The sequence below is a fragment of the Photinus pyralis genome, unplaced genomic scaffold (genome assembly GCF_008802855.1).
Source record: "Photinus pyralis isolate 1611_PpyrPB1 unplaced genomic scaffold, Ppyr1.3 Ppyr1.4_LG1, whole genome shotgun sequence".
Lineage (NCBI taxonomy): Eukaryota > Metazoa > Arthropoda > Insecta > Coleoptera > Lampyridae > Photinus > Photinus pyralis.
The window spans coordinates 45,218,965-45,237,720 of record NW_022170249.1 but is presented as its reverse complement, the minus strand read 5'-3'; the positions used below and the strand labels follow the sequence as shown (position 1 = coordinate 45,237,720).

Sequence of the window (18,756 nt, the reverse complement as noted above, 5' to 3'; positions counted from 1 at the left end):
GAAGTTATGGTTAAGAAAGCGAAAAAGGTAATTTTCGAAACTGCACTGGCGTTTATTTATTTTCAAAGATATTAAATAATAAATGATAACAAACAGTGTACTGAAACAATTTCAGAGGCTTGCTAATGTACTTTACTGCTTAGTACTTTTTCTCTGCTTTTTGATGGTGCTAAAATAAATGATTTATGACTTGTGGATTTCGAATAAATTCTTATGGACGCCATATTGGATTGTCACTCGATATAGGAAAAAATACAAAACCAATAATACTAAACACTCTGTATAAGAATAATCCAGTGAGCTTAGATTTTTTTGAGTGTTTGAAAAAGGTGGTTGACAGCAATCTCCTATAATTCTGAGAGGTTGCACGCTTTGAGATTGTACAGTGGTATAGCTTCCTAGGCTCTTCAAAATTAGAAAGAACAACAAGGGAAGCTGATCATTTTCGGCACTGGGGAAGACGGGAAGTTCTCATTAGGTCCTCATTAGGTCCTATAACGGAATACTTGCATTGCAATTAAACATCTGCAGTTTAAGGGTAGAATTATCCGTTTTTTTTAAAATAAATTTTTTATTACACCTGAATCACAATCTCCGTTTTAAACACTCAAATGCGTGCGAAAAAAGGCCTTTAAAACACACGTGCTTTAAAGTTGCTAAGTAACGATACTTCAAGTATGACTTTTGAAACTGTCATCTGGATGAAATAAAAACTCCTCTTAGGTCGCTTTCTGTAAATGCAGAACATTTCTTTGGCTTTTGTATCTATCCTTTGGTTGAAGCTTTCACAAACGCGCGTAATTTAGGGCATGCTTCCAAATCTGTTCCACTTTTTAATTTTTAATTGCTTTAAAGTTTTGAATGAATGCACCAAAATATAGAAGATTTAAATACCTTTGACATTTCCTTCATATATGCCAGCATTATGGATGCATTTAAGACTGTATTCGTAAGTAACTTCCTATCCTATGTAGAGGTAACTTCCTATCCTATGTAGATAAGCAATAAAATTTGCATAAATAGATTTTTATCTACCCCAGACACTAATTTGGAAGAAACTAAATCATCCCCGTGAAACTACTACCCTTAAGGAAAATGGCCTACAACGCCGTAGAAATGAGCCCATCTACTCTGCGAAAAACAAAATATTGTATTCTCCTAAATATCCAACAAGTGCTGGAATAAACAATGTCCAAAATAAAGAAATAAATAAAAAACACTTCATAATCCGCCAAATCGGATATTTACCCGCATTACACACAGGGAGCATACCACATGCAGATCACTTCTGTAGTGGAAATATTCTTTTCCCGTTTCTATGAAGGATTGTTAATGAGTACTTTAAGTTTAACCCCTGCAAATGCAAACATTTCATGCTTTAAAGGAGCGGTGGTCACTGGTATGAGACAATAGATGAAGTCCATGAAAGAAAAACAGGATTTTCTTTTACATTTTGCATGTAATGAAGCATTTGATCACTGAAAATGTATAGTTATTTTTTGCTTTATAGATTAAAAAAAAACGAGTTTCATCCCTTGATACATTAGGTATAGGGGAAAGATTTGGACCCTTTATTGTGGAGACAGTGAGAATGTCCAATTTGAATTAATAACTGCAATAAAAATATTTCATTATCAGCGATAGGTAAATTGATTTGAATAAGTGATTTGGTTTAACGTATCCAGTCAATTATTATTGAATGTTTTCTTTAAAAAAAACAATTCCATTATTGATCATTTGCACTATGAATCAGTACATAATAATATTTAGTCGTATGAAGTAGGTGGAAATATACACCTATATTATTTAACAATTAATATCACATCTTTTGTAAGAATAACAAATCATTAGTTCGATAACCGTGCGATATTAATTGATTCTAAATTGTACCGGTATAATATGAATTTTTAACCTTTCGAATACGCGATTCGATATAAATATACGTGTTGTGGAACAAATGAAGCACAAGAGAAGTAACCAACGATGAAGTCGGTTCTTTTACTCTCCATCCTCGTGGTAGCAGTCGCTGCAAAAAAGGTAAAATTTTGTTTTTATATCACATATTTACATGAATGTTTCAGATACCCGAGGAAACCGTAAAGAAATTCGAAGAAACTATAGGAGACCTGAAAATGAAATGTATAGAAGAAAGCAAAGTTGACCCAAAACGCATAGAAAAAATGATCAAAGAATTGGATTTCACCGAAGATAAAGCCCTAAAGTGCTATTGGAGGTGTTTACACGAGAAGGTCAATATTTTTAAGGCCGATGGCAGCTACGATAACGAACTTATTGTGAAAAAGTTTCCATTTATTAAGAAGGATCTCCAAGAAAAGTGTGAAAAACGACACAGGGATGAAAAGGATAATTGTGACAAAGCCTTCAAATACAGTTTGTGCATCATTGATGATCTTATTGTAGAGAAATAAATTATATTTGTAAATAAACTTAAAAATTATAAGTTATATATAAGTTAAGTATACGAAATAAATTTTTCACTCAACGGTATTACAATCATCATACCCTGTCTTTTTATACTTATTTGTATTATCATTCCATCACTAATTCATGTAATCGTAATGGAATTAAATAAAGAAGAAGAAGAAATTGAAGGCACGTGCTATTTTCAACCACAGGAAGCCTTTTCTGCATTTAATCACTTGCATCATTCGTTGCGATATAAAGAGGAGAAAAAGTTCAGGTTCGTGAGTCTTATGGAGCTCTTTATAAAACTGAGGACTTAAGTTTGGAGAAAAAGGTACCTACATCAATCAAAAGAAATTTTGCATTGTTATAAATCGCGTTATAACGGTTTGACCTCTCTGCATGCGGCATCGGCTGTTTTCGGATTAGTAAAATCATTACCAAAGGCTCAGGTTGTATTAATTTAATGCCTGCAGTAATAGGGAGGATATCAGCAGACGGAATGAGAGATGTTTGATGTTACTAACATGAATCCAAAAAAGGAGACATTCCTCGAAACTGCTGTAGTAACGATAAATTGTAACGTGTGTGGGCCGTTTAATAGTTTATTTTATTGTATAAAATCGAAAAACTTTCGTCTCTCTGGCACTTGGAACGATTTTGAGAATTGAATTTAAAGGACTTTAATAAGTTACACCACTAACGGTTACACTATACAGGGTGTTTTTTTGGGAGCTTTAGTTAAAAGTTTCTGGGAAAGTAAAATAGGTAGGTTTTTGAAAATTTGTACTTAGGAGTTACTCTGAAGAATCGATGTAAAATATTTTCAAAATGGCCGCACTTCGGAAACACCGGAAGTAGATAGTAACTTCGTTATTTTAAATGGCAACCCCTATTTTTTAATTTTTCGATTCTACGTGAAATTTCAGTTCTTTTGATATGTCGATATCTGCCATTTATGGTTTTTAAGTTATTTTGACTTTAAGATGGCGGATGCAGATGGTACCTTGATAATTGATTACTTGAAAACGGTTGTAGTCATGGCAACCTATTTTTATCAGTGCATAGAGAATGAATAGGGCTTTCTTTTAGTGCACTTAAAAAAAGTTAAGTTGCGTACGACCGCCCCTATGGATATCCAAATTTATGAAACTTCAAAGACTAAACTCGACCATGTTCTTACTATTCCATGAGATAGAGAATCGAAATGGCATATTTTTACATGTTCCTATAGCTATCTTTAACAGTTTCTGCATTTTATTGAATTGCGGATTTTCTTTTTAGTAGTCGGCCATGCAATTGAATTTTAAACAAATCTAGTGGTTATAGGTTAACATAAGTCGAAAAATGACTCGCAGTGGTTTCACCTATTTTGGAATTTAATTGTTATTTATGGTGAAATGGGCAGAATCGCGGCGCGTGCTTTCCGTACATTCACTCAGAACGAAATTGTATGAATTTTATTTTGTACCCCTAATGCACTACAAACCGTTGAAGCACAAGTGATACAAAGCTCTATATTTAAGAAAATGAATTGAATTGCAAATGCAAGATAAATTCAATGCACTTCGTTGAAACATTTTTGGTATGGAATTGTTGCTAGAACAGATAGAGATAAGAAATTCAGTTGAACGACTCTGTTTAGATTTTTCAAAAATTTTCCGTCCTATATCCATGAATTATTTAGACTAGAACCAATGGTATTAAAGAATCCATTCCTTGATTTGTTTAAAATTCATCATGGCCAACTACTAAAAAGAAAATGCTGGCATCAATTCCGAGATCAATTCAATATGGGAATAAATCAGAAACTGTTATAGCTATAGGAACATGTATACAAAATATGCCAATTTCGATTCTCTATCTCATGCAATATTAAGAACATGGTCATTCCATTTAAAAAAACTGAGTTTAGACTTTAGTTTCTTAAATTTGGATCTCCATAGGTGCGGTTGTATGCAACTTAACTTTGTTTTAAGTGCACTAAAAGAAAGCCCTATTCATTCTCTAACTGATAAAAATAGGTTGCCATGACTACAACCGTTTTCAAGTAATCAATTATGGTACCATCTGCATCCGCCATTTTTTTTCTTAAAGTCAAAATAACTTAAAAACCATAAATGGCAGATATCGACATATGGGTATCAAAAGAAGAAATTTCACGTAGAATCCAAAAATTAATAGGGGTTGCCATTTAAAATAACGAAGTTACTATCTACTTCCGGTGTTTCCGGAAGTGCGGCCATTTTGAAAATATTTTACATCGATTCGGCCTTCAGAGTAACTCCTAAGTACAAATTTTCAAAAACCTACGTATTTTACTTTCCCAGAAACTTTTAACTAAAGCTCCCAAAAAAACACCCTGTATAGCAAAGAATACATTATTTACCCTTTGACTGTAGTAAGCTCATCAAAATTTCACAATTGCGTATAATTTATATAATGTAAATTCAAACTTTAGAAAGCGATTGATTACCTACTTAGGCCGATTGAAAAAAGGCATTTTCGAAAGCGAAATGTATGTGATAACTCAGATAACTGATAACTTACTACTAGACCGCAAGTTTATTTATAATACATTTTGCACCTTCAAATGCTTTCTCGATCAGATCCTTTATGTGATTACTTTCGGTTGTGCATTGTAAAGCTAACTGAGGAGGAACAAAAGGAACTTGATTTGAAATTTGTTCTCCGTCGAGGTTGTGGTTTGCCTTTATAGAGTGAAAATGATTATGCGTACACCTCCAATATTTTTTCAAGCCCTCATCTTCGGGGAATTCCAATTCGTAAACCATTCGCTCGACGAGAATTGGATCCACGTTAGCTTCTTCTATACAGTCTGCTTTGAAACTCGAAATTATTCGTTCCCACTGCTTCACTTGGACTTCGGGAATCTGAAACAAGTTTACAATTCTCAATGTGTATACCTAACATTTGTTTTACCCTTCTTTTGGCCACCACAACGCATAGAATTATCAGGAAAGTAAAGCGCTTCATGTTGGATAACCATGTGGTAGTAGAAGGAGATCGTTGTTGTTATATAATTATCATCGTATTTTTATATAGGTCTCGATAAAGGGCTTTGTGTTTTTCATTATTATATAATTTCCGCCCCTCATAATGCATTATCTACAATTTCTGCATGCATGTAATCTAACTGCCGCGAGGTCGTTGGGATAAAGAGTAAAAGTATTTTCCCAATGCTCAAGACATGAACTTGATAAGGATCGAGGTTCCAACGTTAAAATAAATTATTGTTAAAATGTGATGGTAATACTGAGGAGTGAGGATCCTTCGATATTCCGTTGCATCGGTTTATTACAGTTGATGTTGGAAGTGGGAGAGTTGATCCAGCATATGACCAAATCGCGAGCGCCCCTGAGATCCTATTTTCCTAGATATCGACTTGTTGTAATTTAAGAGAAGAAGGAAGAATTCTCCATTATTAGTTTCTCCAACACTAGTAGAGCAGGATGTAATTAGCACGGATAGAAGCAATCCATTTTTAATAGAAGCGTATTTGAAACTGGCCTTAAAAATGTAAAATAACACAGAAAGTATATTGGACTATTAAAAATTTATTTTTTATTAATAACAAAACTAATAAAGGTTCCATTTGCGACAAAGTCATGGCAAACTAAAGTTTTACGTAACTTCGAAATATGTCTTACTTATTCCAGGACATACCTACCCCGCAAGTTCATTAATAATACATTTTGCATTTTCAAAAGCTTTGTCGTTCACATTTTTTATTTTGTTGTATTCAGTAGCGCACTTTAAAGATATTCGAGGCAGCACGAATGCGATTCGTTTTGAAATTCCTCTCCCGTCAATCTCCCCGTTACCTTTAATTACTCCAAAGTGGTTATGAGTACACTTCCAGTATCTTTTCAATCCCAAATTTTCTGGAAATTCCAATTCATATACCATTCGATCGACTAGAGTCGCATCAGCCTTAGATTTTTCTATACACTCTTCTTTGAAATGTTTAATTAATCGTTCCCACTGTTTCAATTTGACCGCTGGAATCTGAAACAGAACATTCAATTTGTTTTTCGAATGTGCTTGATTACTCTTTTCTTTGCCACCACAACGACGCATAAAATAGTTAAGAGAATAAAGCACCTCATTCTGAATAAAAATTTGGCAAATGCGCACATTCTGGTATTATATACAAATCTTTATCATTTAAATTCCGGAAACTGTCGATAAATAGGTTTTCTTTTGTCAACAGTTGCTATTTGTTTGTTATCAACAACTGATTTGTGAAATTGGTCGATGTTGATTGGGTTGAAACTTGGCGTATCTGTTCTGATTGTTGACAAACGTATACAGATGATAGGTATACATATTTTGGAGAAAAATTAGCATTTTCTTTATTTGTTTATGACATTAATTCCCGGTGTTTAATTCTTGTTGTTCTTCCAAAACTTTTATCGTGAAGGGAAAAAAATTATGTTTGATTCCAGTTTTGAAACGACCCAGTGGGATTTTTAAACTTTTGGATGTGATGGTGTAGAATATGCAACAAGTTTCGCTCGCTCTCTCCAAACTTCGCTGATTAACTTCTTTATTGCACACTGGTGTTGTGACAATAATATCGGACCTACTTACAAGTGGCTCTCTTACTGAGATGAATTTCCATGAACATACTCACAGGGGTTTCCACATATGCACTAGAATGTTGTTTAAGTTTACTCCTTTTTTAAGTTTCTAAAGCAAAAGGACGCTTCTTACCAGGACTGTTTTGCAAAGTGGAATTACAGCTGAGCGAATTGCTAGAATAGGGAAAGGATGTACTTTGAAGAGGAGAAGGACCAAATTTATTTGATCAACAGGTATCTTCATCTTATATTCATTAACAGGTTGCATCAATGTGTACGTAGATATTAGCAACTAATAATGTAAAAAATCTGTGGTTGCTATTTACGTCCTTTCCTGTTTCCTGTTTAAGTGGTAAACTACAAACTCCGTATCAACGCGATCAAAAACTTTTCGAGAATCAGAGTTTTTTTGGTGTATTCCAAAAGTTCTAGCGCCTTTTAGGAACACCTTCTTGTCCAACCATTAGAACCATATACAGTTAAGCCAACCAAACAAGTCTGTTAAGAAGGCGATGGTTTGGTATCGCTGTATTTTAGAAGTACAGTCTGTGTCAATAGAGTTTGGTGGTAAATGTAAACGTGTTATAATTGCATTTTGCCAACAAGCGAATTTTAAAAACATCAATTTATAAATGGTGGCATTCATTGTAGTACCTAAAGCACGAAATCTGTGATGTAGAATAGAGAAGTCTCGAAAGAAAACACAAATTCATGCAAAAGCCTAAATATTGTCTAGACGGTTCTGAAAGGACTGAAGAAAGCTCTGTATTAGCTGGAGGGTTATAGGAACCCTCATAGTGTCTTGTAGTGCTTCCCCGAGCCTCCTAGAAGTTTAAGCGGTTTCTGGTAAACACCTAAACAGCTACAGTTCTGTTACTTTTAAGGTTTTTCATGTCGTTTCAATGCCTTTTATGTTGATTTAAGTGGTTTGCAGAGCTTTCTAGCGCGTTATAGACAACGTCCTGGATTGGACGTGCCTGCTATAGGTCAAATCTCTAAATCTACACACCCGAGAATTCGGAGGAGTTGGTTAAATGAAATAGAAGGCGATTTTGTTCCTAGTCTATCTCTAGTGAAATGTTGTAGTGTTTTCGTAATGAAGTCAATCAATTTGCAAAAGGTAAATATTACTAATTGTCCTGTACTTGAAATTTTATTCTGTTGGGCAATAAATTGTATTATTATTATTATTATTATTAAAAAAGGAAATTGCCCAAAGAGATAAAATTGTAGATTTAACTGATTTATCTGATATATATTTTTCCAATCCAAGAGGCGATTGACATTAGCAGAAAAGCGTCCGAGTACGTCCCTGCATATTTTAATGTAAGATGCATCCGTAAAATACTTACCTACGTAGAATCCCTTCATCCATTTGGACAAAATTATTTCGAAGTTAAAAACAGAAAGAGATGTTTTGCTGTCTTTTGCAAACATCTTGGAAAGCTCCGATAAATTTTAATTACCAACTTTCAATTCAGATTCAGATCCTCAAAAAAGATATAGAACTGCCAGAAATCAACGACTGAAATTTTCCCACAAATGCAGCCCACTCTGGTACTCTAGTACGGATTTTATTTTATACAGAAATGGGCAAAAGCGTGGAATCAATCAAGTAAATATTTGCAGAGATACAACAAATTGAATCCAAATGGAATTTGGTAGGAAGATTTTGTATCTCTGCTTTTGATAGTTCTGTAAACATGTTTTTGTATTTTGTATATATTTTGCGACCTCATCTTTTATGTTATTTAATTTGTTTTTAAGCATGCTGTTAGTCGGTTGTTAAATCAAACTATAAATATAAATTCTATATCCTATGTATTTTATGTCTGTTTTATCAATCGTAATTTAAATATTCAGGCGGCAAGATGTTTAAAACACAGTTCGCCATGTGATGGGATTTCTCGCATTTGTCGTGATGCTCAGAGCATTTGGAGGCAGATTCGTGTGCAACCCACGGAAACGTTTGTACGAACTTTTCTGCATTGAATTGTCCATTTGAATCGAAGAAATATATGCACTTATAGAAGCATTTTGTACCTTCATCATGGTCCATTTTTTAAATGTTTATTAATCAAATTTTAAATGTTTATAATGTTGTGAATAATCTCCTTATCTGCTCCGTGTGCGGTTAGGCATTTATCCTTGAATCCAGATATCTTATTTTCCCACTTTTCGATTATTTCATCGGAGACCTAAAAAGTGACATGTAAAATATCTATATTTGAGTTTAAACATTTATCGTACCTTTGAGGCAACCACCGCTAGCCCAATTAGTATTAGTAATAGTAATTTCATGATTTCACTTTCAATTGTGGATGTACACTACTAAAATTTTGAAGAGAGTCGATATTTATAGTTCATAATGTTATAAATGTGTCCTTTCATTTAGTACAGTTATTTATTTTTATTTTATATATTATGATAATTATTATCATTTGATTAGGTTGCTCAATTTATTAGAATCGAATATCTCACACTAAACTATCCATCTTCCTTACGCTCGCTCGTCGTTTGTCAGTCTAATTCAATTCAATTCAATTTTTCAATTTTTATTAATTCAGTCTTTATTGTTACCTTTTGACAATGGATTACCTAACATTGTGTAAGGGCTAGTCAAGACAGTAAAAGAACAAGATTACATAGTTGCAATTTACCAATTTAAATTAAAAAGTAAATAAATTTATTTGCAGATGTTTACGAATTCATCGATTTTATAGATTGCATTTTGTACTAATTACTTTTTTAATTTCAACCTGAATTCCCTGAAAGTCTTTATATTTCTCGTGGTGCTGGGGAGGTTGTTGAAGAGCTTAATGCCAATGCTATTGCGTGTAGTAGATTAGCAGTAGATTAGCCGCATTTTACACACCAAACACCTGGTCATACCCACAAAATTAGGTGAGGAATAAAGAAAATCCAAAGCAAAAAACAATAAAGATCTCTTGAAGTCTTGACCCCTTCTGTTAGAAGAGAACCGATAACCCTGTTGCACTACGTAACAATAGCGTATTTTAATACTTTAGACGCCACCTTTGATAACCCTAGTCTCGGATTAGTTTAAAACCTTCTTTCGTAATTTGTTGTTGGAGTAAATGGTTTAGTCACCTCCCTTTGAAAGTCTACGAAAAATATAAAAATGTGTTTTATCTGAATCGTCAATTTCATAATTTATCTCATGTTAAGGAATGATGAGTACCTATATTATGTTGGTTAAAACACGACGCCAACGTCATTTAATATATGATAATCTTTAGTACATAACTTGCTATTTACTAAAATCCAAGAATTTTTGGGGGGTTTACATTGACATCGGCTGTAGTCGTATTGACATGAAACCTAGTGGGTCCATATATAAATTTAAAAATTCTAAGGTGGTTTCCAACCAAACGTGTAACAATCTGCCTAGGCAATTAATAAGAAAGTTCTAAATCTTCTATTATGACAAATTGACAATAAACGTGGAAAAAAACATGCCATATTCCACAACAGAAAATTCTACGTTTTGAAATACTGTAGGGCAATTTACGAGCAAAGGATACTGCATTTATAGCTACTAAATTCTGAGGGGTTTTGTATATATTTTGCGAACTCACCTTATGTTATTTAATTTGTGTTTTAAGCACGCTGTTCGAGTCGGTTGTTAAATAAAACTATAAATATAAATTCTACATCTTATGTATTATATCCAACTTTTAATAATAGCATATTATGGTAATAGTAATGTTGAATTTCAGGCGGAGAGATCATTTAAAATACATTTCGCCATTTGATAAGATTTCTCGCACTTGTCGTCATGCTCAGATTCTGTCTGGGTCGCGCATTTGGAGGCAGATTCCTGTGCAAGCCACGGCATCGTTTTTACGAATTTTTCTGCACTGAAGTGACCGTTTGAATCGAAGACGTCGAGGTCGAGGTATATGCACTTGTAAAAGCATTTTGTACCTTGATCATGGTCCGCAAATTTCAAATGTTTAATAATGCTATGAATAACTTCGCTATCTGCTCCATGCGCCTTTAGACATTTGTCTTTGAACGCAGATATCTTGTTTTCCCACTTTTCGATTATGTCATCGGATACCTAAAAAGTTATATATAAGTAAAATATCGATTTCAAATTAAAACAGTCATGGTACCTTTGAGGCAACGACGGCCAGTCCAATTAATATTAGCAACAGTAATTTCATGATTTCACTTTCAATTGTCGATATGAACTAATGAAATTTTGAAAGGTGTAGATATTTATAGTTCTGTATCAAACTAGTTTTTATAACGTTATCAATGTTTCCTTTTATTTATAGAAATATGTTTTTACATTGTTAAAATTGCTTAATATATTTGCTTGCATATCTCACACCACAATAACTATTTCTTTTCCTAAAGGTTCGTCGTTGGTCAGTCCACAGTTGATTAGTCGGCTCTTACAACATGCAGTGTTTCTGCAGTAGGTTATTCTTTTCCGCCCCTACACGGGTGCTGCACTACGTTAAATATTGCATATTTTAATATGTACTTTGAACGTATGCTAATCTTTGATCTTTAGTGTATACCTATTTACTGAAATGCAACAATTTTTTGGCGGATTAAATTGGAACCGACACCCTACGACAAGGAAAACCTTAAAACCCGAAGAAATACCGATAACTTTGTCCCACTATGTTTATATATCAGTGTGTCAATTTAAAAAGGTATCACCCCAAATATATTAGCCGAAAGAAAAGATCCACGGAAAAACAAAACACACCTGAACTTTATTTTGAAGGGGGGACATTTTATAGGCTGGTCATACATGAAATTATATCAACCCTCTAATGGGGGTCGAAGCAACCCGTAAAATTTAAATAGGGAAGAAGCGTTTGTATTAAAAAATATATTTCAACATAAATGACTCGCTCGTTAACAGAAGTTCATTTTTGTTACCGCGAAGAAAAGTTATTGAGGAAATCGTACCAAAGAGTAACCATAATTTGATCGTACTGTTTGTAAACTGCACCTTAAATAAAACTATACATTCTATATCTTATGTATTTTGTTTTATATCCGGTATTCAACTTTTAGTAATACCATACAATTCCGTTCTTTTACAATTTAAATGTTGAATATTCAGGCGGCAAGATCAGTTAAAATACATTTCGCCATTTGAAAAGATTTCTCGCAATTGTCGTCATGCTCAGATTCTGTCTTCGCCGCACATTTGGAGGCAGATTTGTGTGTAACCCACGGATACGTTTGTACGAACTTTCCCGCATTGAACTGTCCATTTGAATCGAAGAGGCCGCACTCCTTATATATGCACTTATAGAAGCATTTTGTACCTTCATCATGGTCCTCAAATTTTAAATGTTTATTAATGTTGTGAATAATCTCCTTATCTGCTCCGTGTGCGGTTAGGCATTTATCCTTGAATCCAGATATCTTATTTTCCCACTTTTCGATTATTTCATCGGAGACCTAAAAAGTGACATGTAAAATACCTATTTGAAGTTTAAACATTTATCGTACCTCTGAGGCAACCACCGCTAGCCCAATTAGTATTAGTAATAGTAATTTCATGATTTTACTTTCAATTGTGGATGTACACTACTAAAATTTTTAAGAGAGTCAATATTTATAGTTTGTTATTTATTGTATATATTATGATAATTATTATCATTTGATTAGAATACTCAATTTATTAGAATCGAATATCTCATCACTAAACTATCCATCTTCCTAACGCTCGTCTTTGTCAGTCCACAGTAGATTAGTAGCCTTTTATACGCCAAACACCTGGTCATACCCACAAAATTAGGTGAGGAATAAAGAAAATCCAAAGCAAAAAATAATAAAGACCCCTTGACCCCTAAACGGGCTCCCATTAGAAGAGAACCGATAACCCTGTACTCCGTAACATTAGCGTAGGTATTTATAATACTTCGGATGTCACCTTTGATAACCAGTCTCGGATAAGATTTTAAAACCTTCTTTCGTAATTTGTTGTTGGAGTAAACGGTTTAGTCACCTCACTTTGAAAGTCTAAATATAAAAATGTGTTTTATCTGAATCGTCAATTCCATAATTTATCTCATGTTAGGGAATGAGTATATGCTGGTTAAAACAGGACGCCGACGTCATTTAATATATGATAATCTTTAGTACATAACTTGCTATTTACTAAAATTATTGAAATGAAACCTAGTGCGTCCATATATAAATTTTGTGTGCCAAATTAAAAAAATTCTAAGGTGGTTTCCAACTAAACGTGTAACAATCTGCCTAGGCAATTAATAAGAAAATTCTAAATCTTCTATTATGACAAATTGACAATAAACGTGGAAAAAAACAATCCATATTCCACAACAGAAAATTCTACGTTCTTGGCATTTATAAATCAAAGTTTACTCTTTGGTATAAGTAAAGATGGTACTTCCCACATACGTAGCATTCAATATCTTATGTATATACATTTTAAATCCATAATGTACAGGGAATATCCTGTCCATGTTATGTATATACTATGTATATTCATTGTATACATATGTATTTTATGTCCAGTATGGATATTTTATAAATATACGTTTTGGATGTGATATGGATGTTTAGGCACACACATTGTATGTATCTTTTATGTATATATCTTATACTCCTCTGAGGATCTTCTATGTACATACATGGGAATATATGATATGTATATACGTTTTGGATTAGATACATGCGTTTTCTGTATTACCGACGTTACACACGTTAGCTTCACTCAGAGGAAAGAATTCACTTCATTTCATTTCATTTCATTTATTTATTCGTTGTTGCTTTACCTTATAGTAGGTGGCAACACCATGTCCCTAATACATACAAACAATAAACTTAGCACAAATACTAAAATTACAAAATGTATAACATATTAAAACAAACCGACACATTTAAAAAACACATTAAAAGATACATTCTAAAATTGTGACGAACATGCAATAAATATTTTAAAAGGTTTCAAATGTTTAAGTATTCATTTAGGTGATAGTACGCTTTTTCTACTAGAAATTGTTTTAATGCAAATCTAAATTTTTGGTAGGTTTTAATGGCCTTAATATTTGGCGGTAGTGCATTAAAAATTTGACACGTTCGAAACGTTAAATTTTTTTGAAACAATGATGATCTGTGTTTGCCAGGGTTTAAGTACATCTTCTGTCGAGTGTTGTAAACATGTTCAGGATTAAAAAAAAACGATTTCTTTCTAAACCCTAAGCAACATATCTCCAGAATGTAGGTGTCTATTACCGTCAATATCCTTAATTCTTTGAAAATCGGTCTGCACGACGTATTGAAAGGTAAAGAGCATATAATTCTAATAGCGCGTTTTTGCAGAACAAGTATGCGCTGAACGTGAGTACTGCCACCCCAAGTACATATATTGTACCGAATATGAGAGTGAAAGTTGGCGTGGTACAAAGTCAGTAACGTTGATTTGTTGCATAGCTTCTTAAGAACGCTTAAAGAATAGCAACAGTTTCTAAGTGATTTGCAGACAGTGTCAATGTGAGCAAACCAACCCAAGTCAGAACTTACAGTAAGCCCAAGCATTTTGGTTGTCTTACAGCACGTGAATTCATTTAAATCATATTTTTTTAAGCCAAACGGAATCACAGTAGTTTTGGCAGCGTTAAGTATGATATTATTGTTGCTGCACCATGTGCTTAATTTATCTAGCGTGAGCTTTATTTGCAATTTCAAAGACATTATACAACGTGATTTAATTAATATATTTGTGTCATCAGCATATGATGTAATAAATGTAGAATCGCCATCATCGCCCTCTTTCAGATACGAAACCAGGTCATTGCTGTAAAGAATAAATAGCGTCGGACCGAGAATTGAGCCTTGAGGAACTCCTGTTAAAATGGGCTTAGACAAACCACGCTGACCCTGAGGTAATTCAACGAATTGCGTTCTATCTCTAAGATAGGATTCAAACAAATTGAGAGTAGTACCTCGAATGCCGCATTGAAACATTTTGCTAATTAATTTCTTGTGGTCAACAGTATCAAAAGCAGCCGAAAAGTCAATAAATAAACCAACAGTTAAAAGACGCTTGTCAACTGCAGAAACCGCTTCTGCAATATATTGACATAAAGCTGTATCAGTCGATCTGCCTCTCATAAAGCCATTTTGCCCGAATGTTAGAGGAATCTCTATAGAACATCGATTCTGGATGTACAACATATCCTATTAAACATCTTTGCATATTACAGGAATATTCATGGTATATCCAGTTGTCAGTATACACAGCATGTCTGATGCATATAACGGGTGATCAAATACGAAGTACCTTTTCCAATAGGGATTTTAAAATACTTTAATCAAGATAGCTGTCATGTGCATATGTGTTTTTTGTTCATTATTAGTTGACATTTCACCATGAATAGACTTACATCAGAACAACGATAACAATTCGTGGAAATTTATTTCCAAAATCAGTGTTCAGAGAGAAATGTTTTTCGTGCTCTTCAACCATTTTATGGTGCTCATAATCGTTCAACTGAACGCACAATTAAAAAATTGTTGCCAAACATTCAAGATATTGATGTAGCCGACTTATGATTTTAACAAGATGGTACGACGTGCCATACAGCACACGAAACTATCGATTTATTGAAAGAAACTTTTGATTCGAACATCATATCAAGAAATGGAGCAGTGAATTGGCCACCAAGATCATGTGATGAAACGCCGTTAGATTACTTTTTATGGGGTTATCTCAAATCACTTGTTTATGCCGATAAACCACAAACTATTCCTGCATTAGAAGCGAACACATAACACGTGTAATTAATGAAATTTTGGCCGAAATGCTCGAAAGAGCGCTTGAAAACTGGACCCATACAATGGAACATCTACGAGTCAGTCACGGTCAACATTTAAAACAAATTATTTTTAAACATTAAATGTCATGAACAGAACTTACGTATCAAATACAATTTTTGATTATTAAATTGAATTTAATGCGTTTTATTTCAAAAAACTTTCGGAGGCTCTTATTTGATCACCCTTTACATGCATATACAGAAGACATCCAAAACGTATATACTATGTATTATGTGAAATCTGCCAAACTTATATCCTATGCACATACATCGGACATTTGCGACATACTTTTCCACATTCTATGGATATACAAAATCCCACGTGGAATGTACATGTTATATGCAATGTAGGTCTGCTATGTGGGTTCCTGCCGTAGACACAACTCTCATACAATAAAATACTGTAGGGCAATTTACTAGCAAAGGATACTGCATTTATAGCTACTAAATTCTGAGGGGTTTTGTATTTGTATATATTTGGCGAACTCACCTTATGTAATAAGCACGCTGTTCGAGTCGGTTTAAATAAAACTATAAATATAAATTCTACCTATATCTTATGTGTTATATCCAACTTTTAGCAAAAGCATTGAATAATATTCGATGGTAAAAGTAATAGTAATGTTGAATTTCAGGTGGAGAGATCATTTCAAATACATTTCGCCATTTGATAAGATTTCTCGCACTTGTCGTCATGCTCAGATTCTGTCTGGGTCGCGCATTTGGAGACAGATTCATGTGCAACCCACGGCATCGTTTTTACGAATTTTTCTGCACTGAAGTGACCGTTTGAATCGAAGACGTCGAGGTCGAGGTATATGCATTTGTAATAGCATTTTATACCTTGATCATGATCCGCAAATTTCAAATGTTTAGTAATGCCATGAATAACCTCGCTGTCTGCTCCATGCGCGTTTAGACATTTGTCTTTGAACGTAGATATCTTGTTTTCCCACTTTTCGATTATGTCATCGGATACCTAAAAAGTTATACAGTGAATTTTTTTTAAATGCGAACATAGGAATTTGCATATAATGTAATTTCCCTATGTTCGATTTTAAAAAAAACACCTCAATCTATTGAGTAGTTCAAATGAGTAGTAGATACAATTGACAGCTGTCACATTTTTAAAAATACCGCCGTCCAATTTAATTACGAAATCGGTTAAGTTATTGCTTAGAATGTCAAGGGGGACACTTCGAACATTTATTGTAATTGTTTTCGGTATTTATTTTCTTATTTTCTTCATTTATGTATTGAATAGATCAATAGAATACCAGGTGCACATGACCTACAAATAATTGAAGGTTGGTTCACAATGAATTGTGGTGTCAGTGAGTGGCCTGTGACGTCAAGTTATCGTAAGTTTAAGAAAAATGTATCCTAAAGTTGCCATGGCCTCACATGACTTCTTTAAAAAAATCTTACCGAGTGCTCTTCATCATAAAGACTATTAGAGTTGCTGTTCATAGTCACACAAGTTGCGCGATTTGGGAATGTGAACCGCGCACACCTCATAGATTGATGTGTTTTTTTTAAATCGAACATAGGGAAATTACATTGCATGCAAACTCCTATGTTCGCAATTAAAAAAAACTCACTGTATATAAGTAAAATATCGATTTCAAATTAAAACAGCCATGGTACCTCTGAGGCAACGACGGCCAGTCCAATTAATATTAGCAACAGTAATTTCATGATTTCACTTTCAATTGTCGATGTGAACTAATGAAATTTTTGTCCGCAGTTCATTAGTCGGATCTTACGACATGCAGTGTTTCTGCAGTAGGTTATTCTTTTCCGCCCCTAGACGGGTAAATACCAAAGAAAATGATTACGTTACACTACGTAAAATATTGCAAATTTTAATATGTACTTTGAACGTATGGTAATCTTTGATCTGTATAACTATTTACTGAAATACAACAATTTTTTGGTGGATTAAATTGGAACCGGCACCCTACGACAAGGAAAACCTTAAAACCCGAAGAAATACCGTTAAATTTGTCCCACTACGTTTATATACCAGTGTGTCAATTTAAAAAGGTATCACCCTAAATATATGAGCCGAAAGAAAAGATCCACGGAAAAACAAAAACACACCTGAACTTTATTTTGAAGGGGGGACATTTTATAAGCTGATCATACATGAAATTAGATCAACCCTGAATAACAATTATGGTTTTTTAAGGTTGCTTAATATATTTGCATTATTATTCACTTTCTTAAACGTTCGTAGCAGTAGGTTTTTCTTTCCCGCCTCTATACCAGGGTAAATACCAAAGAAAATGGTCATATTGCACTACGTTAAAAATTTTATATATGTACTTTGAACGTATGGTAGTCTGTGGTCTTTAGTGTATAACTATTTACTGAAATACAAAAATTTTTTGGTGGATTAAATTGGAACCGGCACCCTACTTTGCCAAATTGTATTAATTATTGATTTATGGTCCAATCCTTATAGAAAGTTGAAAAAAACACCTCCCGCGAAGAAACGAACAAAAATATAAATTAATCCTTTATATGCAAGGTGTTAGTATTTTGTATACAAGTAAACAGTTCATGAATAAATTTGCCGACTGTAAATTACTAGTGCGCGGAACAAGGAAAATGTATTTTTATTTTGAGAAATATTGATAAGACACCGTTGGGCTGAGTAGTGGCACTGCACCGAGGGTACCTAGATTTCGGAAACGGCGCTTGGCCCTGAGGCGAAGTATGAATCACTAATGAAAATGCGTGGATAATCCTTATATTATTATTCGCAATAGATAATTAAACTTTCCATGAGCAACAGGTTTACCAAATAACATATTATTGTTTTTGGTTATAAAAAACGAGCGAGTCAGAGGTGTAGATAATATTTTATCGGGTCTTTGACTAAA

General features: G+C 33.8%; 4 protein-coding genes and 1 long non-coding RNA gene across 6 annotated transcripts; 1 reads left to right on the top strand and 4 right to left on the bottom strand.

Moving 5' to 3' along the window:
* Positions 1-1,882: 1,882 nt before the first annotated feature.
* Positions 1,883-2,508, top strand: LOC116159728. The gene is made up of 2 exons (XM_031472792.1): positions 1,883-2,037; positions 2,082-2,508. The coding sequence occupies exons 1-2, from the start codon at positions 1,984-1,986 to the stop codon at positions 2,427-2,429; spliced, it is 402 nt and encodes a 133-aa protein (XP_031328652.1). The 5' UTR covers positions 1,883-1,983; the 3' UTR covers positions 2,430-2,508.
* A 2,293-nt stretch (positions 2,509-4,801) lies between these two features.
* Positions 4,802-5,427, bottom strand: LOC116160006. Its single transcript, XM_031473123.1, has 2 exons — positions 5,368-5,427; positions 4,802-5,318 (listed from the first exon to the last, which is right to left on the bottom strand). Exons 1-2 carry the CDS (start codon positions 5,419-5,421, stop codon positions 4,977-4,979), a joined length of 396 nt encoding a protein of 131 aa, XP_031328983.1. The 5' UTR covers positions 5,422-5,427; the 3' UTR covers positions 4,802-4,976.
* Positions 5,428-9,123: 3,696 nt separating this feature from the next.
* LOC116160010 lies at positions 9,124-9,418 on the bottom strand. The gene is made up of 2 exons (XR_004143111.1): positions 9,279-9,418; positions 9,124-9,226 (listed from the first exon to the last, which is right to left on the bottom strand). It is a non-coding gene; the product is annotated as an uncharacterized LOC116160010 (long non-coding RNA).
* Positions 9,419-10,693: 1,275 nt separating this feature from the next.
* LOC116160004 lies at positions 10,694-17,596 on the bottom strand. Of its 2 annotated transcripts, none has more exons than XM_031473121.1 (2): positions 17,516-17,596; positions 10,694-11,112 (listed from the first exon to the last, which is right to left on the bottom strand). In XM_031473121.1, the coding sequence occupies exons 1-2, from the start codon at positions 17,564-17,566 to the stop codon at positions 10,765-10,767; spliced, it is 399 nt and encodes a 132-aa protein (XP_031328981.1). In that variant the 5' UTR covers positions 17,567-17,596; the 3' UTR covers positions 10,694-10,764. The 2 variants fall into 2 exon arrangements, with proteins under 2 accessions (XP_031328981.1, XP_031328980.1); XM_031473120.1 differs by lacking the exon at positions 17,516-17,596 and adding an exon at positions 11,168-11,309.
* LOC116160005 (general odorant-binding protein 57c-like) lies at positions 12,041-12,764 on the bottom strand. The gene is made up of 2 exons (XM_031473122.1): positions 12,534-12,764; positions 12,041-12,482 (listed from the first exon to the last, which is right to left on the bottom strand). The coding sequence occupies exons 1-2, from the start codon at positions 12,582-12,584 to the stop codon at positions 12,135-12,137; spliced, it is 399 nt and encodes a 132-aa protein (XP_031328982.1). The 5' UTR covers positions 12,585-12,764; the 3' UTR covers positions 12,041-12,134.
* Positions 17,597-18,756: the final 1,160 nt, after the last annotated feature.

Coding starts and splice junctions, on each gene's coding strand:
- LOC116160006 (XM_031473123.1), bottom strand. CDS start 5,421: ATGAAGCGCTTTACTTTCCTGATAATTCTATGCGTTGTGGTGGCCAAA. Junction 5,319..5,367: donor TTGTGGTGGCCAAAAGAAGG/GTAAAACAAATG, acceptor AACTTGTTTCAG/ATTCCCGAAGTCCAAGTGAA.
- LOC116160004 (XM_031473121.1), bottom strand. CDS start 17,566: ATGAAATTACTGTTGCTAATATTAATTGGACTGGCCGTCGTTGCCTCA. Junction 11,113..17,515: donor TGGCCGTCGTTGCCTCAGAG/GTACCATGGCTG, acceptor ATAACTTTTTAG/GTATCCGATGACATAATCGA.
- LOC116160005 (XM_031473122.1), bottom strand. CDS start 12,584: ATGAAATTACTATTACTAATACTAATTGGGCTAGCGGTGGTTGCCTCA. Junction 12,483..12,533: donor TAGCGGTGGTTGCCTCAGAG/GTACGATAAATG, acceptor GTCACTTTTTAG/GTCTCCGATGAAATAATCGA.
- LOC116159728 (XM_031472792.1), top strand. CDS start 1,984: ATGAAGTCGGTTCTTTTACTCTCCATCCTCGTGGTAGCAGTCGCTGCA. Junction 2,038..2,081: donor TAGCAGTCGCTGCAAAAAAG/GTAAAATTTTGT, acceptor TGAATGTTTCAG/ATACCCGAGGAAACCGTAAA.